General features: G+C 43.3%; 1 protein-coding gene across 3 annotated transcripts in view; it reads right to left on the bottom strand.

Moving 5' to 3' along the window:
* Positions 1-276: 276 nt before the first annotated feature.
* btbd11a (BTB (POZ) domain containing 11a) overlaps positions 277-25,298 on the bottom strand; it is a 305,711-nt gene continuing 280,689 nt past the window's right edge. For all 3 annotated transcript variants that reach the window (XM_015961280.3, XM_015961288.3, XM_070547202.1), the window contains 8 exons: positions 19,020-19,252; positions 10,358-10,536; positions 9,959-10,064; positions 9,120-9,222; positions 8,941-9,022; positions 6,732-6,800; positions 6,530-6,643; positions 277-1,167 (listed from right to left, as the gene is read on the bottom strand). In XM_015961280.3, coding sequence (XP_015816766.3) covers positions 937-1,167; positions 6,530-6,643; positions 6,732-6,800; positions 8,941-9,022; positions 9,120-9,222; positions 9,959-10,064; positions 10,358-10,536; positions 19,020-19,252 — 1,117 coding nt within the window. In that variant the 3' untranslated portion in view covers positions 277-936. The remainder of the gene's footprint in view (positions 1,168-6,529; positions 6,644-6,731; positions 6,801-8,940; positions 9,023-9,119; positions 9,223-9,958; positions 10,065-10,357; positions 10,537-19,019; positions 19,253-25,298) is intronic.

Here is a 25,298-nt window from a genome sequence, read left to right on the forward strand (position 1 = left end):
AAAAACACGGAGGTCATACAAACAGATTAAAACATGCAACGTTGCATACCAGGACACACAGCAGGGAGCACGTTCAGTGGTGTCATCGGCCAAGCAGGTGTGGGAGGATTCTATACATCCGTTTACAAAAAAAGAGAACAGGAGCAACCAGTTTGATGAATCATATTTACACGTTGTTTTTCCTTTCGGACAAAGCCCCTGCTGTCGCTCTACGAACCCTGCTCTGATGGGCGCAGATAGAAATTGAATAAGCAGCGATTTCATTTGCTTTCTGGTAAAAAAAAAAAAAAAAAAGAGGTCCATGAAGTAAGCTATGCATAAAAAGCAACACAATGGCAGCTCAGTTGGGAGGTGTCATGCAGAAAAGAAGGTTATCACAAGTTAATTTCCCAGTTGGACATCTGTCAGCATAGAGCGGGCGCGTTTGTTTGACTCAGCACCGCAGCAGCGGAAGTTCCTGTGATCAGTTTGGCTCCTGCACACGGCAGATAACACAGTGAAGCATGTCCAACAGAACGAAGGTTAGAGAAGTCCACCTACAGAGTCTGCCTCGTGGCATTGCTACGAACCACTTCGAATGGGTCGCCAGAGCCGCTTCAGGCCTGCAGGTCGTCTCCGGAGAGAGCCTCAAAGCTGCAACCGGCTCTCTTTTCTCAGTGGAAAAGGTCAATTATGCATTTCATGCATGTGTTTTATGTGAAATGCATCGGTTTCAGTTTTAGTGAACAGTGGGAGTGGACGGGAATTAAAGCAAAACAATAAAACAGAGTCACACACATTAAAGGGAATTCCTAGAATAAAAACCTCTAGAGCTCTGCTTCACAAGTGGGACCAGGACAGGTGGACGGGGTTGGAGATGGCGGGTCTGCATTTTTCTGAAAGTGGGGTTACATCGATGCTGCGGCTGGATCGGAGGGCTCTGGAGGGTGAAGGATGTCACACCACAGAGCCCTTAGAGGTGGACAGGTGGATGGAGTGGATGCGAGTGGCCAACGTCTTCTCCAGGTCATGGAGGATGTCGGAGCAGATGCCGGGACTGGAGGCGGGGCTCTCAGCGGGGGGAGGTTCGTACAGAAGCTGCTTGAAGTTGTCGAGTTCAATCAGCAGCACCATGTTCTTCAGGAAGTAGCCCTCGATGAAAGCCGTTAGCTCCGAAGCACCAAGGAACTACGTGGAGAAAGGAAACATGAAGTCATAAATCACTTTCTTCTACCTGCTTCTTTCCCTAAACGACCAGAATTTAATGGGACACGTGTTGTATTGTTTATGGAATACTTTATATTGTATAAACAACTTTATGGAAGCCTCTATCTGCCAAAAAAAAAAACCCTCATTTGTTATATGCCAGTTTCAGGACCATCATTATTACGACTTTAAAAGTTCAAAGACATAATAATGATGTTTTACTTTGTTGTGATGCTAAAAACACTAATTATGAATAGAAAAATTGACAGAAGACAATTTTACCACCTAGAAGAAAAAAATGTACATGATGAGACATTCTGACTTTAAAAGTCAGTTAAAAGTTTTGACCTCGAAGGTAATTCCTTTGACTTTTGAGGTGTTAACAGACGTTATCAACAGTAAATATGAGTTTTAGACATAAAGATATGGTTATATTCACTATTATGATTGTAAAGGTGATAATTATGACTTTTAAAATCAAAATAATGAAGTCTTTTTTATGGAAGTCCATTGCAGCCAACTAAAGGAAAATAGCTCACAATTTTGACTCCAACTCATTCACAGATATACAGATGTGGACAGAACTGTTGGTACCCTTCAGCCGACGAAAGATAGGCAGAAATAACTTGAATCTGAAAAAAGTCATATTTAAAAATTCTATGAAATTTCACAGATAAAGTCAGACATTGTTTTTTCAACCGCGCTTTAATAGAATTATTAAAAAAATGGACTAATGCAACAGGCAGGGGAGGATTGAGGTGTACAGGGGCCCATAGGCTTCACTTGTTCAGAACAGAAAATGCTTGATCGAAGCGAAATATTCTTATCCTATATTCTTATCTGCAGATATTTATTTTAATTAGGGCTGTCAAACAACTAAAAATGTTAATCTAACTAATCATAAGGTATTTGTGAATTAACAATGATTTACCAAAATTTTCTGGCATTTTCATCCATTTCACCCCAGCAGCAGGATCCGGGTTTAAGTTAGCATCCACCATCAGCGTCACCTGGCTAGGACCTTCTGCCGTCAGAAACTACTTGAAGCAGGTCTATCTCTGCCCCCAAGCGGACAATATCAGCTTCTCTGTGACTGCTCGTTCCCTGCTTTGAGCTAGCATCATGAACCTCTGCCGCTCCAGCTAGCATAGCTCCGTTGCCTTCATCGTGAACGTCTGGCTTTTCTATAACCTGCTGTTGGGTCCAGCAGCGGGTTTAAAATATCCTGACAATTTTGGGATTCTCTGCAGAAGATTTTTGTGCTTTTGTTCTTTGATTCTCTCCGTTTTTCTTTTCTGAGCGCTGCTCTCATATTTTCTTTCTGGCATTTTTTTTTCATTTTCCCTCGTTAAGTGCAGCAGCCTATCATACATGAATATGACGTGTCACGTGACACATTACTTAACTCGAGACCGCCACAATGTTTACCCAATCGGTGTCGCTTATGATTTTGTCGACCAATACAGTTGAAGAATATTCTTGCATGTAAATTTAAATAAAATCATATGTTTTTAGCTGGCCAATGGGGGCCCCAGAACACACGTGGGCCCCTAGGCTTAAGCCTAATCAAGCCTGTGCATTAATCCGGGCCTGGCAACAGGCCTGGGCAAGAATGATGGTACCCCTAACTTAATATTTGTCAGGATCTGGGGTGAGTCAGCACCATTCTGTTCATTATGCCTCAAGTCTCTGCAGGTGGGCGGTTCCGGAGAGCGGCCAGCTGCAGGCTCTTCCTAATCAATCGGTCCAGCGTTTATAAGGAGCTGAGAGATCGCTTCACTTTTCGGATGATTACTCACTTTGGGTAGCTCTCGCCAACTTGAGATAACGATAGCCACGGTCCTTGTTTTTGTGCCCACTTTAGTAATTGCTGTTGAATTTACTCCGCCTTGTCCTCGCCAGGAACTCTCGCCTCAGACCACCTCTGCTATAGCCTGGACATCACCTTCGAGTCAGATCTCCCTCCACGCCTGGACCGACCCGCTCTCCCACCGCTCACCCCCATTGGATTTTGGATTACCACAGACGCTGCTCACCCCAGTCCTGCCTGCCCTCCCAAGCTCCAGGATTTCTGCCCACAGTAAGAACCACAGAGACTGAGTCCTCCTAGTTCTGTTCCTCTCTGCCCAACCCCTCGCCAGTGTTTATCTCTACAGACCCAGTCCCGGAGCTGTGCTCAGCGTCACCACCATGTCTGGCGGTGCACCCTCAGTTGCCTTTTAATAAATATTTGTCTTCTCCTTACCTACGTCTCCTCGTTTGATTCTGCACGTCTTGGGTCAGGAAACTCCCCGCAGTCATGACAATATTTTGTTGTCCAACCTTTTGAGGTTTTGGATCATTGTTATGTTGCAAGACCCATGACCTGCGACTGACACCAAGCTTTCTGACACCCGCCAGCACATTTCTCTCTAGAATCCCTTGATAGTCTTGAGATTTCATTGTACCGTGCACAGATTCAAGACACCTTGTGCCAGGTGCAGCAAAGGAGCCCAGAACATAACACGGCCTCCTCTATGTTTCACAGTAGGGACGGTGTACCTTTGTTGTTATGCTTCATTTTTCTGTCTGTGACCATAGATCTGGTGTGCCTTGGTAAATAAAAGCTCCATTTTTGTCTCATCTGTCCAGAGGACATTCTCCCAGAAGCTTACCCTTGGCCAGACCTGCACTCACTGAGCTCCTCAGGGCAGTTCCTATAACCTCATGATGCTCATTTGCTCTGACATGCATTGTGAGCTGTAAGGTTTTATAAAGACAGGTGTGTGGCTTTCCTAATCAGCATAATCCAACACATTCTCACTCCCAACGCATCAAAAACAATCGCTTGGTCAGCCACCCTCCGCATCAGACCCCTGACGCTAAAAGTGCCCTTTTTATATTCAAACACAGCTGGACTTCAGTGAAGGTGTAGGACCCTCTGAAGGATGACCAGAAGAAATGGAAAACACCTGAGTTAAATATATGAGTGTCACATTCTGTGTTTTGCTGTCAGTGCTGTGTGTACGTCAATGAGGAAAAAATTAATTAAAGTGATTTTAGCAAATGGCTGCTGTATATTAACAAAGTGAAATATTGAAGGTCTGAATGCTTTCTGTACTCACTGTGTGTGAATAAATACATATCCATATATTTGCTTTTTGCTTGTGAAGCGACTTGGGGTAATCATAATGCAAATAAATTCTCTTTATAAACATCATGAGTTAAAACCAGCCTTATGTAACTTTAAAAACCTTAAAAACAACATTTTATAGAAGCCCATTTCTGCCACTTAAAAGAGAAAAAGAAGATGTGTCAGAATTGTGACTTTCTAAGCTTCAGAAGCATAATTATAAGATCTGATTTTTAACCTCCTGAGACCCAAACTTGTATTTGAGCACACTTAAAAGACAAAAGCACTTCTTGTCATGTTCTGTGTCCCCTTGGTCCCCAGCCCCCTCCTGTTCTCCCTCAGGTTCTCCTCAAGTGTCCTTGTGTTCCCCAGCTCCCTCTAGGCTTTCCTCATGTTTTCCTCCTAGTCACTCCCTTGTAATTCCCATTTGTTTGCATTAGTCCTCCTCACCCCTCTAGTTATTAGTTGTTTATTTCTGCACCTAGTTCTAGGTTTATTTATTTAGTGTCTTATAGGATATGGTTATCTTCCCCTCTGCTTGGTTCTTCCCTTCCCATTTAGTTAATTGATTTCACCAGTCCTCCCTCTAGACCTCACTCCTCACACTTGTTCCCCTGATTGCTCCCCTCTGTGTTAAAAACCCTGTCTTGTCCCTCAGTGTTTGTTGGTTCATTGTCGTATGTGTCTACGTTGCTCGTTCCCCTCTTGAGTTTTCCCGAGTCTGTGCTCATGTGTGAGCTTTTGTTTGTTTTTGAGTTTTCAGTGAGCTTTTGAAAATTGGTCTAATTATTTCCCTCACTCGACCAGAAAAGGGTGGCTTGCCAACTCCGGGTCGGGGCAGAGGTCCTACCTCAAGTGGAGGAGTTTAAGTATCTCGGGGTCTTGTTCACGAGTGAGGGTAGGAGGGATCGGGAGATCAACAGGCGGATTGGTTCGGCGTCTGCAGTGATGCGGACGCTGAGCCGATCTGTCGTGGTGAAGAGGGAGCTGAGCCAGAAAGCCAGGCTCTCGATTTACCGGTCGATCTACGTCCCAATCCTCACCTATGGTCATGAGCTTTGGGTAATGACCGAAAGAACGAGATCGCGGATACAAGCGGCCGAAATGAGTTTCCTCTGTAGGGTGGCCGGGCTCAGCCTTAGAGATAGGGTGAGGAGCTCGGACATTTGGGAGGGACTCGGAGTAGAACCGCTGCTCCTCCGGATCGAAAGGAGTCAGTTGAGGTGGTTTGGGCATCTGGTCAGGATGCCTCCTGGACGCCTCCCTGGGGAGGTGTTTCGGGCATGTCCTGCCGGCAGGAGGCCCCCGGGTCGACCCAGGACACGTTGGAGAGGATACATCTCCAATCTGGTCCGGGAACGCCTTGGGGTCCTGCCGGAGGAGCTGGTGGAGGTGGCCGGGGAGAGGACGGTCTGGAGCTCCCTAGTTGGGATGCTGCCCCCGCGACCCGGACCCGGATAAGCGGAGGAAGACGACGACGAGTCTTATTATTGGTGCTTTGGATTTCGGCACATCCTCCTTTAATAAAGGAATTGTTTTCTTTAAACCTCTCCTGCCTCGAGTCGTTCTGGGGATTTCTGCACCTTGGGTCCAACCTCCTACACTTGGCGTGACACTTCTAGCTATTACAGATTAGTCTACTCTCATTAACAGAAACAAAACTACAAATATTAAAATAAAACTAAGATTCAATTAAATGAAAATATTGTCAAATTTCCTAAAAAAAAAAAAAAAAGAAAACAAAAAAATTTGGAACTTAAAAATGGTAAATAGCCTGTATTTGATATAGCGCCTTCTAGAGTCCTGGAACCCCCCAAGGCGCTTTACAACACAATCAGTCATTCACCCATTCACACACACATTCACACACTGGTGGGGATGAGCTACGATGTAGCCACAGCTGCCCTGGGGCGCACTGACAGAGGCGAGGCTGCCGAGCACTGGCGCCACCGGTCCCTCCGACCACCACCAGCAGGCAAGGTGGGTTAAGTGTCTTGCCCAAGGACACAACGACAGCGACAGACTGAGCGGGGCTCGAACCTGCAACCTTCCGATTGCGGGGCGAGCACTTAACTCCTGTGCCACCGTCGCCCCTTAAAGTGAATATCAAGCTGTATGTGGACACAGGGCCCTGGCAGGTCAAGCCATGACTCTTAGCTAATCTACATGCAACTTGTGTCCGCAATCCCAACAGAAACGCTCAGAAACATCAGACCTGAGACGTCTCCTCACCTTGGCGTGTTTGTAAAGGTCCACGCAGGTTTCCGTGGTGATGTTCTTGGTGCAGATGATCTCACAGTGTCTCTGAAGGGCCTCTAGTTGGAAGAACTTGGCTGCAGACAGGAGCTGCAGAAACAGAAGAGCAGAACAGAATGAGAAACAGGATGTGGCTTAGAGCGAGGCGGCTGCTCCGCAGGCATCCAGGGTCTCTTACCTCCATCACTTCAGTGTTGCGTATGTGCAGAGACTCGGTGCCGCCGCAGTACAGATACTGCATGACCAGCTGTAAGATGCACCGGGAACAGAGCTTAGATCAAGAATCCTTCTTTTGGGATAAAAAAGCATCCTGAAGTTTTTTCTAACTAGTGACGGCTACAAACAAATGTAATGTTTTGTGTTTTCAGCAAATAGGTTCAAATGAAATATTGGTCTGAAGAAGGGATTTGGAGAAATGGGAAAAAAAGGCAAAAGGACAATATTCAAACAAGAGATAAGGACAGGTTTGTTGGCTAATTCATTTTCAAATGTTCTTTAGAAGAAATGTTAAAACTTAACTGCCTTTTCCTTTTAGTAAAACTGTTCCAGTTTATTTTAGACACACTTAGTTACAGCAGTCATGAAATATTCTGGTTCTGTTGAAATGAAGAAGAAAGCAAATGAAAAACTCCGGCTTCTCTGTTTAGTTTGAATCTGCAGCTATTTCCCATGAAAGCAGCTTAATCTCTTGTGTTTTATGCATTTTTTTTTTAATATTATTCTGGTTCATTTGTTTGTGTTTTTGCTCCCCCGTCCCACCCGGTCCTGATTTCTAACCCTCATGCCTGCAGCTGGATTTTTGGGATTTTTAGCAGCTTCTTGACAGACTTTTATTGCTCTGATCCTGTGTTGTTTCACAAATCCCAGATCTTGTTCACCTCAGTATTTTTGGGGGGGGGAAACCAACAAGTTTTATTTCTTCGGCCTGCCTGTCAGACGCCTGCTCGTCCCGTTTTCCGGTCTCTCCCTCATCCACCTGCAGAAACCTGCAGCTCAGCTCCAAACAACAAGAGGAAGGAAAAGCTACCTCACCTGAGTGATTTGGTTGATTTCTGATGCAGAGCCGGGTCCAGGACTTTTAAAATGGGGTGGCCCATGTGGGGCACTTGTTTATGCATGGGTGGCACCAATGGTTATGCTTATTTATTTATTTACACAATTTATTTATTTATTTATTTTCTTTCTAGTGAATTTTGGAGTTTCACATTGCACAATCACCATTTTTTTCTATTAATCTTCTAGTTTTGTGGTGGTTAGCAAGTCACTTCTTTGTTGCATTATTGCCACCAACTGGAGTTGAGTGGGACTCAATACTATTTATGTGAATATGAAAAAATAATAAATAATATTAATACTACAGAACTGTTCTGTAGGCCTGGGCTAGAAGACAATGTTAAAGGTTCATGCTACCACACACTATTTTTGGAGTTTACAACCCAAGCCTTTTGTCGACAATGTAGTCAATTTAAACTGGAACTTCGTAGGGTGGTACCTGGGGTGGCCAATCAGATTCTAAGGGTGGCATGTGCTACCCCAGGCCACTCCCTGGACACGCCCCTGTTCTGATGACTACGTGTATTTACCTGCAGTGTGATTCATAGTCAGTACAAAACCACAAACGGAGAAAGGAAACCTTAAAAATACTCGTGCAAGGTAATGTATGATTATAAAATTTTAACTAAGTGAATTCAAAAAACTAAATAAAAGTGAAGACTTAAAACAGTCTACGTTTGTTTTCTTGTTTTTTTTCCTCTTTATGTTCTTTTATCTCTCTCCTTAAATGCCATTTTAATCTTTAATCTTTACATATTTTTTAGTTTTGAGTCTAAAAATCAGCTGTTGGACTGTTTTTATTCACATAAAGTAAAATTCAAGCCAAAACATGAAGATTTTTTTACAAGCTGTCACTTTGACTCCTTAAAGAGCAAGTCACCCCCTACCAGAGTATTACTCCGCTTCCACGTCTTGTTTGAAAAATGCAACGAATGCTGTTGCCTAACAGGCCGAGAGGGCGGAGCCGCTAACATACACACAAACACAGGCTCACAATGACATTGTGACATCATATGGTACCAGCTAACATTCTAGGGTAGCTCTTAGCCAATAGCGATGGCAGATTTGAATTAAATGCAGTGCAGAGTTTTTACCTGACAATGGCACAACACTGACAGTTTTAGGCAGAAAATTAAAATTTTTACTAAAATGCACCGACGTGCAAAACTATTGACTACACGTGTCTGCAGCACGATTAGACACACATTTCTATAGTTTATCAGAAAAAATGTGGATTTGGGGGCGACTTGCTCTTTAAATTGTTGAAAAACCGTGAAAGCTTGTTTGCATTCAGTGATGTCCAGCACTAAAATGAAAATCTGAAAGATTCTCACGTGGAAAATGTTGTACTTAACGTGGCTGATCTCGATGCAGGTGTTTTCTGCTGCCGGTCTGTTCTGGAGCAGAGACTTGAACCTGCAGAGCATCACATGAAGTGAACTTTTTAACCACTTTAAAATAAATGAAAACACACGCAGGTGTGTTCTAAACGACCGCAAGCTGCTCCCATCACCTGGGTGAAGCTGTGAACAGCAACACCTTGTGTGCATAAAACGGTTTCCCCTCCACCAGGAAGGTGACGTCAGACATCTCCTTGTTGTTCAGGAAGTGCGGGTCTGTAACAAGAGCAGCAACAAAATATCATCACTGCAAAAATACAGAATAACAGAGAGCTGCCTCGTTTGTGACGTTAAACAGACAGTAGGTGGTGCTGCAGCCCGCTTCCTGCACATTTCACAGCTTTTTCGTCATCAGTTTAGAACTGTTCATTTCCAAGAATAATTCATAATTAAATGAATAAATGCAGGTCTGATCCAGGGAAGTGCCAGACAATCAGGTGGATAAATTAAATTAATGCCAGTCTTCTTCATTTAATGGATTTTGGTGAAGTATTAGACTTGAAAAGATGCTTGTAGAGGGATAAAAATGACATAAAAATAGAAAATTGAATGAGATATGACCTTGAAAAGGTTATTTATAACACATTTCTTTTATGATTATATAACTTATTTTTACCCTTTTAATCTCCTTGTTATTTATTTTTCCATTTTCCTAATTTTTTTCTCCCCAAAATTACTTATTTTATTGTTCTTCCTTTATTTTTGAAGAAATTTATTTTTTCAAGTGAAATTCTTAAATAAGATCTTCAGATTAAACCGCAGGTTTAGTCCGAAACGATATTTACCAGCAACTGTACTTTATTACGCCAACAATGAGACACAGTGCTAAATGCTCACACCTAAAATAATGCTAAACTGAAGAAATTAGACTTGAAAAAGATAACGATGCAGAGAAATCTGCTGTTGATCACATGCATCCTGTCTCCGTTTCGGTTTGAACAGAAAGGTTTACCCAGACGTGACGTCTGTTTCCTCTTGATTTCTGTCAGTTTGGGGATGGGGAAGGGCCCGTAGCACTGTGTGAAAATGACTGACAGCTGCTGGCCTATCACCTCATTCTGAAACACACACACACACACACACAGACACACACACACACACACACACACACACACACACACACACACACACACACACACACACACACACACACACACACACACACACACACACACACACACCAGAGAGGTCCAAAACCTTTTAGAGTTAGAGTTTCATGGCCTTTGCTTTCCTTGAGACTTTGGAGGAAAAATGTTATGTAAATAAATGATAATATAGTTAGAAGTGAAGCTAATAAATGCAAATATGAGCATCAATGTCAAGTGTTTTGTTCACATGATATAAAAGCGACCTTGCTAGTTCGGAGGATCTGGAACATGAGCGGCAGGCCGTGCGTGATCAGCTCCTCCGTGTACTCATCCTCCTTGATGCAGCTGAAGTCCTTGAGCAGACCCTGGATCAGCGGCCGGCGGTTCTGGATGAAGCAGGTGCGCAGAGACTCGAGCCAGGTGTGCAATGTCCAGGGAACACCTGGGAAGCACAACAAACACACGGACAGTAAATATACACTAGCTCCAGGCAAAAAGAGGGTGGCAGGAGACAGAACCGACCATTTTTTCATTGTTGCATGGTTTTACTGCAAGTTGGGGGGGTGATCAGTGAATGTTGGATACGTGGAAAGTCGGAAATGGCAGTGTGGAAACAAGAAGAGCATCTGAAGGTAATGAAAAATGCTGTAAGAAAATAGCTGTGGTGCTTGGTGGATTTGAGAAACATGCATAAATCAGTGCAGATGATGTTTCTTTTTCCACGACTGCTAAAGGAATGAAGACATTTTCTAATCGTATCTCATCTTTCTACACCTGCTTATCCTTGCAGGGTCACAGGGGACTGCTGCCTATGAAAAGCAACCTTTGGGAAACAGGTAGGTACACCCTGGACAAGCGTCCATCACAGGACAACACACACACACACACACACACACACACACACACACACACGCACGCACGCACGCACACACACACACACACACACACACACACACACACACACACACACACACATCCGAGGTCGAACTAAAGGGGCTAATTAACCTAACCATCATTATTTTGGACTGTGGGAGAAAGCTGGAGGATCCGGAGAGAACCCACACATGCACGGGGAGAACATGCAAACTCAGACCAGGCCTCGAACCCAGGACCTCTTTGCTGCAAGGCAACAGCGAATCGCTGCGCTACTGCGCAGCCCTAGTTTGTCAAATTTTATTTTAAAAAGGCCATTAGACTTTTTGCTTTGATGCATTTAAGATCCGTAAACTATATTTTGACATTAAGTTAATTTAAAAATTATTCTCAGATTAAATTAAAATTAATTAAAGGGTTTTTTAAATCTAAAAAATAAAAATAAAAAATTACAATATTGTGAAGCTGCAAGTAAAAAAATGACTCACAGAACTTGACTTTTCAATGAATTAATATTGGAATATGTGTTGTGGAATAATAAGAAAATTTGGTGAATTGATTTATTTATCTATTCTTCCTTTAAATAAAAACTTAACTTTAAGATTTAGTTTATCTATGAAACATGGCAGTGGTAGTATCATGGTTTGGACCAGCTGTGAAACAGTCAAATTAAGACGGACAAGTTATGTGTTAAACTTCATTTTGTTTTTTGTCAAATGATAAAGGAAAATATTTCTTAAGCTATGCTGCCGGCATGTGAGTGTTTCATTTGAGGGTCATAATGCTATGTTACTTTTTAAAAACAACAGAATTGTCTCTGATATATTGCGGATTAAATGCTAAACTTAAAAAAAAAACAAATTATTGTGATTTTTCTCAATTATAAAGTGCCACTTGATTTATTTGTTGTTTGGATATAAGAACGGAAATGATTGTTTTAACATCTAATATTAATAAATCTTGAGCAAAGATGTGAAAAGATGCGAAACAACTCAGTACAAATAGATTTATTGAGTTTTAGTACTTAAGTAGTTTGTATAGGTGAAGACATTCTAGCTTTCCTGATATCTGCACCAACAATGTTGCTAACGCTAATTTAAAAATCAGTAATTTTCAAGTAGTAGTTTGTTTTATGAAAATATCTACAATGAGCTTTGTAGTTATGTTTTGTCTCCAGTAGAGGGCGAAAAATTCTTACTCTCCAAAACCACAGCCTGACCCAAACAAATTCTTGTTATCTGAATCTGATGCCCTGGTAGCCTTGAGCTGCAAGTAACTAAAACCCCCACGAAGGAATGCAGACAAATGCTGTGAACCCCCCCCCCCCCCACGCCTTGGGATTGGTGGACTTCAGGCTGGCATCAGCTGTAGGAGTCAATGTGCTCTTTGCTTCTCCCGAGATCTCCCTCCCACCTGTGCCTGTACAGCAGATGAGTGCCTCAGATGGCTGCTCTCGCTGGGGGAAACCATCGACATATAAATATTGGACAATGGGTTTCCAAAGGCGCCAATAACAAGTTTTTGAGGCCAAATGGGAGGTGGCCACCACCGCCATTTTGACCGTGTCACAGGTTTCGTCAAGCCCAGACAATTCCACAAAAAGGGAAGAGAGGTGGAGCTGAGGGTGGGGCTGTAAGGCTGGGATCAACTGACGACACCCAGTTGAACTAGGTACAAGCTAACCTGAAGCTAATCCAAAGCTAATGCGGAGGTGGGAGCTAAGCTAACAGAGGTAGCTACCTAGCTACAACAGGAGTTAACTGTGCACAACACCGGAGCTTCTGAGTCAGAGATACGCCGGGCTGACCGCTGGGTAAAACCGGGTGGAACACAGAGGTCTCCGAGACCTCCACAAGCACTGACGGAACAGTTTTAAGGCGAGGCCGAGGCTCAGGCTGAGGCCTTTCGCCGGAGCTAGCTCTGTGTTCACGTGGGTCTGATGCTCATTAATTATACAGAATTTTAGGCTTTTAATACACTTAAACGGAAGATTGAGAAAAAAATTCACCCCCCTCGGAGTTGTCATGAGTTTAAACTAGATCATTTAAACCAAAAACATGTTTTGGTACCAGGCTGTAAACATGCTTATTTCTGCTGTGAAATTGGTATTTTTAACATTTTTTTGCACAGCAAAGCTACGCCATGTCGGGAGTAATTCTGGAATGCCTTTTTTTCCCTCCCCCAATTTATCCTCGTGTAATCCCCTTTTCATCTAAATGAAATGAGCGCCATTCATAGCTGCTCTCGAGGTCTGCCTGTATCTGTTTTGTCTACATGTGTGTGTGTGTAATCTTGGTCAGGCTGTGCTGCAGAGTCAAATTCCTATTCTTCGGGACGCTGGAGCACTGGCAATAAAGCATTTATGATTCTGATTCTGATAAAGCAATGAGTGATCGTGTTTCCATCCATTTGATCTAAATAAAACATATAAATTCCCTATAGACCAAGTATGTGATCATCAATCAAATCAAAAGATATATTACAAGTAATAAAGTCTACAGTTTATTTAGACAAAGAATGGACAGTAAAAGAGAAACTGAATTTATATTCTGTTACTGGTTACTTTTACTGTATTTTGTTGTTATTTAATCTATTTGAGTGGTTTATACATTTATTAAGTAATCTAAATACATCAAAGTTTGGTATTTATTGGTCTAACTAATAAATAAAGTTGAACTAATAACTAATAGTTTTATATCTAATATGCTTGACTAGAAACAACAAACCCATGGTGGTAAAATTTCTACCAAAATCTATTTATTTTATAATACCTACTGATAACCTAAATGATTTTTTAATCACTAGGAATTTACCGTTGATTTAGATTCGCTGTGTGGCCGCAAGAGGGCGTATGATCTGATGTGTTTGTAGCGCTGTTTGGTTCAGAACTTTATTGATCTGCAGCTTAGCTAACAGCACAGCAGCCTCTGGTGGTCACGCGGCAAAACTAAAATCTATGGTAGATTTCTAGGGATTTTTACTGAGTTAAGCCTTGCTACTAACCACTTTTCGAAGAGAAGCGACTTATTAATTGCTGGAAAATGTTTAACGTAAAAACAGTAGGAGTTATATGTTTTTTCTTATCCTCGGTAAAGATTGCTAATGTTAACTATGCTAATAGCTAAGCTAACCGCATGGCTAACTTGTTAGCTTGGGTTCAACCTTTCTTGTAACGCATTGTGTTTAACATATATGGTTTAAATTTATCATGCAATATGCATAAAGGCACAACCGACATAAAAACAGAGCTAATGATACATAAACAAAAATTAAATGAAGATGTAACAGAAGTTGGTTAACTTTTTTGATTTCCTAGTTGTAAAGGGCAATTCCAATCAATTTTTCCAATTCCTGAGCATCTTTAATCTGTTTTAATTTTAACATTACAATACTTGGACTCTTCAAACCTGGGTTAGATTATTCTATACTAATTCAAAGTCCTTAAAACATAGTTTGTGATTTGTGAAAGTTCAAAGAAGGCAAATTTCAGCATTTTCTTTGTATCCAGACCACACTGGAACTGGTCCAGCTTTAAATTAGGCAGGCAAAGTTATTCTATCCACCAATGAGGGGATCTCCAGGAAGGGGTCCAACTGTACCCATCTCAACAAGTTTACATATAGTGAAAATGTTCTAAATGTTTTGATGCACATTTCAGAAAGTGAAATTACACAGGGTGAAGTATTTCAAGTGTATATTTCTAGTAATTTTGATGGTAAGCTGTGGGGAAGATGGCTGACCGGACACATATCCAGTTATTTACACCGTCCGCTAGGAAGGGAGGCAACCAAAATCAGTTATAAGGAAGCTGCTGTTCATTACAGATGAAATTTGTGTGTTTAAACATCAATAACCATCTCAGATTTTACAGTCAAGATTGTACTTTGTCCATTTGTGTTTTTTAGGTTCACCACAGCAATGGCAACTTGTTCCAATCAATGAGAAGTGCTTTAAACTGCAGTTTTTAACATAAATATGTCTGTTTAGTATTTTAACCTGTTGTGATTATCTGCACAGCGTCTCTCATTGATTCATTTTTATTTAGTTGTTAAAATGTCTGTTTCAGCTATATTTAAAATATTCTGTTTATAACTACAATTAAACAGTCGGTTATAATTTCATAGGAATCTCTAAGGAGCAAAGACGTAAATAAAAACTGTTCATTTAAGGTTCTGCTCTCCTGACTGACTGGTTCCTGTGATGGGCGAGCCCAGGCTGGTGAAAGAGAAGGGAGACCGTGGGACTCTTCATAGCTGGTGACCGATTCGTCCATTCATTTGGATCCCAGGTAAGAATCAACACTTGCTCTTAGCTGTATCCATGTGGGAGTAAAGACACGTACGCTCAGCTGCTCTAAAACTAAAGCACCTGTTCAGGCGGAAATGAACAGAAAGCCGTTTGAGCGTAAAGTCTTCATTTTCAAAGAGCTGTATTTTGTTTCCTTTCCACAAAATTGCAAGTTGTAAAAGTCACGATAACTTGTCTTTAGTGCTGGACAATGAAATGATCACAATCAGAAAAATAGGTAAATAAAGGTGTGTGTGTGTGTGTAAGTGTGCGTGTGTGTGTGAAGTGTGGGATACAGATGGGAGAGGGCAACATTCAAACTGAGATCCAAGATTTCAGAAGCAAAATTTCACGGAAGTTTTATTGGTGATAAAATAGGTGTCAACCCGAATGTGGAGAGGACCTGAGCTTGCGTTATCCCTGACTTCAGCAAAGTTCCACCTGAAAACGTGTCAGCAGAAGAGAGGCGTGACTTTGTGAAGAATGGAGATGGAGATGTAAAAACGAATAAGCGATGCCGGTTTGCTTTAAAATAATCCAGTGAAGATCACCAGTGTATGATGGTGCTTGTCCATGTAAGGCCCTATAGACCAGAACCAGGATCTTGAAAGGAACCCTGAAGTTGACTGGCAGCCAGTGAAGCTGGAGAAGAAGCGGGGTGATGTGGGTGTGTTTGGAGAACTTGGTCAGAAGCCGAGCACAGGCGTTCTGAACCACCTGTAGACGGTTCAGGGAGGTTGTGCTCAGACACGTGAAAAGAGAGTTACAGTAATCTAAGCGTGAGGAGAGGAAGGTGTGGAGAACTGTCTCAAGTTCAGAGCGGGACAGAATGGGACTCAGCTTAGCAATGTTTCTGTGATGGAAGAAGGAAGAGCGAACAAGAGAACTGACAAGAGAATCCAGGGTGAGAGCTGGGTCAAAGGTCATGCCAAGATTCCTGACGGAAGGTTTGGTGTGAGAAGCAAGCTGACCAAGAGAGTCTCTGACTTTGGGAACCAGCTTGTCTGGGGCACAGATGAGGATCTCAGTCTTATCTTCATTCAGCTGAAGAAAGCTCCCAGCCATCCAGGTGTTGATAGAGTCTAAGCAGGTGTGTAACAGCTGCAGCTTAGACATCTCATGGGGCTTAAAGGAGAATGTACAGTTGGATGTCATCTGCATAAAGATGGTAGGAGATTCCTTTGAAGGAGCTCAGGATGTGCTGAAGAGGAAGCAGATAGAGGAGGAAGAGCAGGGGCCCCAGCACAGAACCTTGTGGGACACCTTCAGTAAGAGAGGTGGTAGAGGACCTAAACTTGGAGACGGACACAGGATGGAGCTCAGTCCCTGAACGAGCCGAGGCGACGTCGTGCTCTGCTTGAGAAGAGGTGTTATTTTCCTGCTTCAGAAGAAGCGTCTAACGTGTTTTTACGCTTTCTCCGAGACATGTCACGTCGCTAAGTTGTTAGCGCCGCGCGCTAACACGTCAATAGTGCAACGTAGCCTGCTGGAGGTTTTAAGGGTTCAGATGAAAACACTCGACCTCTCAGGCTGCTCACACATCGATCTTAAGTTGTCGCTGTTGCGCTCACGCCGTAATACAGTATTAGATGCGGTTGAAGTCAGACATGAAAAAATAAATACATTTTACATGAATAAGTGATGCTTAGCCTGGTGGGGGAGGAAACCTGGCCTAATAAGCACTGGAGGAAACCCTGTCAATATCGTCAACACTCGTTTATCTTAATGCTATTGAAACATGTAACCCAAAAAACATTATATCCACTGCTATCTTTCTAATTTTAAACTCAGTAACTTATGCTGTAACTTCACCTTGCCCTGTCTGCCCCTCCTTGCTGCCGCCGGCTGTGATCACAAGCGACAACATAGCAGCTCCCGCTGCTTCTTCGGGAAACAGCGCAAAAAACAAAACAAACAAAAAAAACTTGGGATCTTGTAGGCGTGGCGGTGAGACTTCAGCCGTGGCGGCCCGCCACGGCTACGACTATGTAAGGAAAACCCTGGGAAAGCTGAAGGAGTCCATGAGGCTGGAGAAATTCATGGCAAAGTGGTCTGAGGGATCATCAACGTGGATGTCAAAGTCACCAACAATCACCACCAGTCTTGACAGCTTCACAGTGGAGGATAGAAAATAACTAAACTCCTGAAGGAAAGAACTGTTTGGACCAGGTGGACGATAGACCACAGCACAGTAGAACGGGTCCTTACGCCCGACTTTATTCGGCGTCAGTTCAAAGGAAGCAACGTGACCAGAGGTTGTAGAGCTACATGGAAGATGGTCTCTGAAAACAACAGCTAGGCCTTCACCATGACCAAAACCCCGGGGCTGGCTAAGAAAAGTATAACCACTCGGACAGAGTTCAATCAGACCAGAATAATCAGATGTTTGCTGCCAAACTTCAGTCAGAAACAGAAAATCCAGGTTTTTAGAGAGAATTAGATCATTGAGCAGGAAGGACTTATTGTTAACAGAGCGGGTATTTAATAGAGCCATGCTGAGTGAGGTGGAGGAATCAGAAACTACAGAAACAGCTGGAGTTAGTGGACGTAAATTAGCAGGGTTAGATCCACGGTGTTTATAAAAACCACTCATGGAGGGAACAGGAGAGGAAACCACTGAGGAATGAGGATAAACCGACCTTTAAAAACTTGGACGGAGAAACCGCGCCACAACGCGGCTTGGCGGGTATGCGGAAGTGGCGCTCAAGTCGCCAAACAATGGACAAGAAGCTAGAAGATCACGCTGATGTTTACTAGATGAACCACACTTTAAGAGAAGTCTTATTCTCACCTGGATTCCTGCTCGTTTGCCTATTTTCCTCCGACGTTTTCCCGGGACCGTATAAACATCCCTGGAGGTTCCCTGGTTGGAATCGTCGTTTGGCTCCGGGCCAGTGCGCCGCTCAGGTAAACAAAGAGGGAGGTACGTCCTCTGTGCATCTTGGGCGATTGTGAATGAACGGATGGATAAAAGATTCTGGCGATCATAGGAGATGGTAGCGGGGACACTACTGAAGAGGATCGCAGACAGAAGCAAGGTGGAAAAGAGGAGGTTAGTGGAGAAGAGTTTGAAAAAGTGGCCGGTGACCTTGGCTAAGCCAAGTACAGGCGCCATCTTGTTGCCGACCGGAAGCAAACTGAACACAGAATCCAGTTAATCCAGCATGTACGTGTTTGATCAGAGAAAACCTGTAGAAAACCGACACATGCCTGAGGAGAACATGTTAACGCCACCCGGAAAGGCTCCAGGCTCTTCTTGCTGTGAGGCTGTAGTGGTACTGCACCACCATGCAGCCCTGAACCAGTTCTAACATAAAACCATATTTTAACTATTTTTTATGTGATAAATATGAACATTTGGTTGGATTTCTTTTTCATGTGCAAACCTGTTTCCTAAAGGAAGTTGTGCTTGTTTCCTCTCATTTTATACATTTAAACGAGAGACTTCACAAAAACACTGCTCATAAGTTAATTATGTGAATCCCAGGTAGGTTTTAGTGATTTCAGGAGTAGGAGAGCTACACAAAACAAAAGCAGATGTTTGCCACATTGAAATAAAATGAGGATGCAGCTCCGTCTTTTCAGTCAGACTGTTAGAGCTTTAGAGTGATGTGATCTGTGATGGTTTCATGGTTGGATGAGGGTGGAAACAGGACTGGACAGGAAGAGACAGGACAGGCACAGCATGAGCACATCTGCAGGACAGCTGGAGGCACCACAGAGCGAGGCATGTGTGCCACTGAGGCATGCATTAGTAAGTCTGACCTAAGCTGCGGATGTCAATGGTGATGTCCACATGGCCATGCTCTGCGCTATGGTACATGGCCTCTCTCAGGGCCCTCAGTCTGGCCTTTCCTGTTCGCAGCGTCCCGCCACAGTTGGCCTGAGGAGCCAATCTCTTCTCACCGGGATCCGAACCCTCAGCCAGGATCTCCTCCAGGGACAACACGTCCCCCTTGTCCTTCTCTGTGTGGGACAGGAGCTTCCGAAATACGTTTCTAATAAAGGAAAAATTAGGATTAAAGAACACCATAGACTGATTTGATTGAAAAAAAATTGAAAGAGGCTGTGAATCATCGTGCTTTCAAACTGGAGCTCTGAGATTAAAGGCAAACCCCTCCAGATGTGTGAGCGGCGTGTAACATAATAGAGGGGTGTTACCCGCGAGCTTCCTTCCAACCGGGAGCGTTTCAGATGTCCAATGGGAGTGAATGCGTTCCACATGGCTGATCCCGCAAGGTCATAAAATGACGAGAGACTTGCAACACCACGCCTGATTCCAGAAGTTCACAAGATAACATGCCAGGAGAACGACGTACGTTTTTACTTAAGCAACTAGAAATCTGTACATGACTTTTATTTTGAAGGTTTCCGGATGTTTTACACTGATTTTGTATTTAACTTCCTGTCTGGCCTGATCTGAACTGCGGACTTTGACATGTTGTGGAAGTGGAGTGCATTAAAAATAGACTCAAAACTTAAACTTGTGGTCGGTCCACAAAAATAAACAATCAACGAGCAGGGTTCTGCTTCTAGACCTGCAGAAAAGGGAAACACAACAATAAAACAAGAGCAAGCTTCCACTGCGTCAACCTGATGAGGAAATATAAAATCAACATTGTTTTACTGAACAATCACACGATAATAAATCACATTCCATTTAGTGCCAACCACAGCTTTAAGACATGTGTTGAACGTGCCCAAGTCTATGCTTATGAGAGCACCATGTGAGCACCTGTGTGTGTTCACGCGCTTGTTTATGTAAGGTTTCTCTATAGGAGCGTCCAATAGAGAGTGTGAGGGGCCACAGATCTGCCCCCAAAGAAGTGTAGGAGATTGAGGGAGCTCCAAGTCCCAGAGATCCAGGAGCTGCCCCAGAGCACAGGGACCCCAGGGAGACTGCAACCAGAAAAGCCCCTGCCCCTCTCGAGAGGCACAGAGGATCGCCCCGGGCGGCCACAACCAGCAGCCGGCAGAGTCCCGGGAGGCATCAGTGGCAAGCCCACAGGCCCGCCCGCAGCCTCCCACCCCCTAGCTGGCCGAGCCCGGGACCCAGCGACCCGGGACCCAGGGGCGACCACCCCCGCCGGGGACCCAGCAGAGCCCAGGGACCCAGATCCCACCAGGCAGCCACCAGGATCGATCAGGCAGACATCAAAGATCTTAAAGCCCCTAACCCGGGAGCCACGAACACTCAGGCAGACCAAGAGACCACACTCCACACCATGTGTGGCAGGGGAGGGGAGACGAAGATGTATAGCATCAAAAGAAGTCCCAGGAGAAGGGAGGAGTCAAAGGCCCCACTTGACGTATACAGTCATACACAGACACAGTCACACTCCCTCCCTCATGCTCACACACACACATACAACCAAAGACTTACAAAAATGCATGCTAGACACCCACTCATGCTCCCCATACACACCTTATTCACTCTGGTCCCGGTACTGCTGCACATGGGGCACAACCGTCACCGGTTCCCAGAGTTCGACCCTTTCTGCTGGGGTGCTGATGAGCAGGCTCCCCCGCCCAACGCTGAGCAAAGCAACCCACCACACACCCTTTGTGTAGCAGATGTCTTAATGGCAGATGAATTGATTTTAACACATAGCAGATCCAGTGTGATCACAGGTTGATAACGCATGGCCGCACCATCTGCTTTATGAGGAGGAGATTGTTTCCAGTGCTGCAGCATGTCACTTAAAAAGCTAAACGATATCACCTCAAAGCATCACTAAACGGTTGTTTTAGCACAACGACTCATCTTTTGGGTCTATTTCTGTCATTTAGCTACTGGTTTGAGGCTTTTGTAAAAAAAAAATTTGTTATAAAATACTATTTGGATACGTAGTAGTGAGATGTACTATCAATATTTGGACAGTGAGGTCTTCTCTTGCGGTAGGCCGTTCGGTTCGTCCCAAAGGTGTCGGATGGGGTTAAGGTCAGGGCTCGGTTCTGGTAAGTCAAGTTCTGCCACACAGAAATGGATAAAAACTTGACTTTCTTGACCTAACTTAATGGGAAAAGGTTCTACTGCTTTTCTTTGATGCTTCTGAGCTTTATTCTTGTTTTACTTGAGCTCTTCACACACATCTGGTCTAATCTGCCAATAGCCATTCATATCCAGTGATGGGAATACAGGTTTTTTCAGTAACGAGTAATCTAATTAATTGCAGTCTTCTTTTATCATAACACCGTTATGATAAAACACCGTTACTGATGAGAAAATGCATGCGTTACTAATTCAGCAGCGTGGTGTGTTGAAGCCGTCTTCAGCTGATCGGGAGCTAAAGAGGCGGATGTTTTCATCAAAGTGCATCTCGGCCGTGAAGAACGAGTAAGACGTGATGAATAGTTACAGCTGCAGACCCGCAGATTTGCTGCAGCAGGCCAGAATCTGCAGCCGTGCCCTTCTTAGCGTGACAGCTGGACGTCCCGAAGGTCCGATCACCTGTTCACAGCTCACACGTCATGACTTTCTACCTTCCTAGATCATCCAACTGTAACCTGTTCCTGATCATTCTTTAGTCCCGCTGTAATGCTGGTTGCATCAGTCTCAAATGTCATGGGCGCTCAGGTGTTAATAGAACTACCTGTGTGTGTTTACCAACCAGCTTCAGCTCTTCTGTGTTTGGGTCTGACCCAAGTTAGTACATTTAAGTCCTCCATCAGATTTGTGCCTCTTCTAGTGTCATTTAAAGGATTTTTATTTATTTATTTAACCATTACTAGATAATAGAAATGCTGCTAAAAACACAAAATTATGTGAAGCTGGAAAAATTAGAATGCTGTGCAAAATTACATTAATTTCAGTGATTTAACAAGACTGAGAGACCATTTAAAGGCTCAGGAACACTTACAGGTGTTTCTATTTGTAAATGTTAGCTGATTGGGGTCTTATTAAATATCACACAGTGACATTTTAATAGACTAGTGTAATGTTCCTGTTTGTAGTTCCTCCTGTTAAGTGCCCATTTATTTCAATTATTTAATTTTATTTAAAAACATACATTTTATTATGTCCAAGTCATTAGTCTTTTTTATTTCAGTATTGTAGTAATTTATAGTAAATTAAGTTTACTTAAGAGGAAAACCCATTTTTCTTGCATTCTTTAATGAAAAAAAGTAAGTATTTATTTTTCTTGGTAATTAGTTACTTTTATAATCTTGTAACTCTGTAAGTAACTTACTTTTTTGACAAAGTAATCAGTAACTATAACTAATTACTTTTTTAAAGTAATGTTCCCAACACTGTTCATATCAAATCCTGCAATTGTTCCCAGTTTTTAAGATTTGCTTTTCCCTTCCAGGTAGGGCTGGGCGATATATTGATTTTTTTAAAATATCGATATAATTTTTAAACAAGATACAAGATGACTTTATATCTTTATATCGATATAACTGGCCAAACTGCTATGCTACTGATTAGCCGCTATATTAGCGACATGTTGCTCCGTCTCTAAGCAGTTAGTACATGTATTCTCACGTTAGCTCAATCTGAATGTAATAAAGTGTAATTATAGTTTAAAGCAGTATTTACTGGGAATGATTAATAAAATGAAAACTAGAATTGAACCTGAGTTATATAGTAATAACTGTTTAAGAACTCAGAAACAATAATACACTGCAACTTAATATGTAATTACCATTTAAGTACTTAGTAATTAGGGGGCTGTAAAAGGAAGCGTTACCAAATCAATACATTTTTATACATTTAATTACTGATATATGTTTATAATTTCTCAAGACAGCTTGAAGTGAGTTAACTTGTAAATATTTTACAGGAGGAAAAATATCAAGATATATATCGTGTATCGGAATTCAGCAAAAAGATATCGAGATATAAGTTTTGGTCCATATCGCCCAGCCATACTACCAGATGTTTTTGTCCAGAATGTGTACTGGTCAGGGGCAAAATGATGCTACAGAAACATTCAGTTGTTTTTACTGAGTTACCATTTCTTCCATATCACAATCAAAGGCTTGTGGGAAATTCTGCCACCCAACATTTTCATAAAAATGTATAAACTTAATTTTGAAAGAACTGTTTTTCTTTGTCCAAGATCCACGGTTAAATAGAAGTTAGATTCTTCCAAGTCTGCATTTGGGTCTTCCACCTATCAGCACACATTTTGCCTGACAAAGTAAGAATGTCACTGTGCTAACAACTATAATAAAGGATCGCTGTTTGACAATGAAATAATGAACACTTAATTTGTCAGTTAGCAGCAGTTTTTGGTTGAATTTAATCTATAGACATGATTTATAACTACAGTAACATTGGAAGAAAAAAACCCCTAGTGGCTGGCTGCAGTATTTCATTTCATTTCATTTCATTTATTTATAAAGCCCCTTCTTAAAACCAGCATAAAATAAATTAAAAGAGGAGAGTAAAAGCAAAAAATAAAATCCAGAAAAAGATTAAGAGGCCGGGGCATCAAAACCGGGTAAAATTAGCTAATCCTGAAAAGACTTGACAAAAAAATGGGTCTTAAGGCGAGTCTTAAAAACCTCCAATGAGGGTGACTGACGCACCACCAAAGGCAACTGGTTCCAAAGTGCAGGTGCCAACACAGAGAATGGACGGTCCCCCGGTGACCTGCACTTAGTGCGTGGAACGATGAACAGCTCCCTGCCGGCTGAGCGAAGGGCCCGCGAGGGGGCATTCCTATGCAAAAGGATGCCTAGATATGCTGGAGCAGTTCCGTGTAAGGCCCTGTATGCCAGCACCAAGACCTTGAATTTTGCCCTGTATTGTACAGGCAGCCAATGAAGGGATGCCAACAGGGTGATATGTTCCCTGCGCCTAGTGCCTGTCACGAACCTAGCGGCTGAGTTTTGAACTAACTGCAAGCGTGCTACCACACCCCGACTAAGACCGGCATACAGTGCATTGCAGTAGTCGAGCCTTGAAAGAACAAAAGCATGTGGGACAGTCTGTAGATGTACTTTGAACAGCAGGGGCCTAATTCTGGCTAGTCGGCATAAGTTAAAAAAAACACGATCGCACAACCTGGTTGATTTGCGTGTCGAATTTAAGGGCTGAGTCCAGTTGCACTCCCAAATTTCTGATGGTGGTCTTCATGTTGGATGCTAAAGGGCCCAGATTCACAGCATCACATGGACGTGTAGACATGCCAGGGCTAAGTACAATTACTTCAGTCTTAGCGTCATTCAGATGTAAAAAGTTTGTAGCCATCCAGGAGTGCACATCCTCTAAGGCATCTACAAGCTTTGATATTGACCCATCGACTCCCCGCTGAAGGGGGAGGTAGATCTGACAGTCATCAGCATAAAAATGAAAATGCATGCCGAACCGCCGAAGAAGATTCCCCAACGGTAGTAAGTAGATGGCAAAAAGAAGCGGACCCAGTACAGAGCCCTATGGCACACCCCACTTGAGTTCCTTCCAGGTCGAGGAGGTTTCTGTCACGAACTCCTCCAGCTGACTCCATTTCCCGGCATTCTCGCCACCACTTCCCATCATTCCCGCCACCTACGTGGCCGCGGACGTCATCACGCCAGCACTATAAACGGAAGTGCCGGCATTCATTCATTACTCTGTCATCGTTCCTACCCGACTTTGTATCGAGTTCTCAGGCTTACCAGCCCTCAAACCTAACCTTAAGGATCTAAACCACGCTGTTTATCTCCACCACTCCGCGTCTGGGCAACAGACCTTCTCAGCCATGCTTCAGCTCTGCCACCAAACCTGACAGGATGACAGTCACAAGTTGACCCAGCGGAGTTCACTCGTCTGCGTGTTGAAGTGGTTCAACTGCGCGCAGCTATGGATCAGCTTACGGCAGAAATGAACCAGCTCCGTGCCGTAGCTGATCGCCAAGCCACAAAGATCGAGTCACTCACTGAGCTAGTTCTCCAGCTTATTACTGCCCTGCAACGACGGACTTCGGCGTCTCTGAGCCGATGGAGCCACGCCTCAGCCTTCCAGATAAGTGGGACGGAACCAGGGGGTCCCCGGAGGGCATGCTGCGACCCTGGCAATGACTTTTGAGTGCCAGCTGGCACGCTACCCCACTTCCT

The sequence above is a fragment of the Nothobranchius furzeri genome, chromosome 1 (assembly GCF_043380555.1).
Source record: "Nothobranchius furzeri strain GRZ-AD chromosome 1, NfurGRZ-RIMD1, whole genome shotgun sequence".
NCBI classification, from domain to species: domain Eukaryota; kingdom Metazoa; phylum Chordata; class Actinopteri; order Cyprinodontiformes; family Nothobranchiidae; genus Nothobranchius; species Nothobranchius furzeri.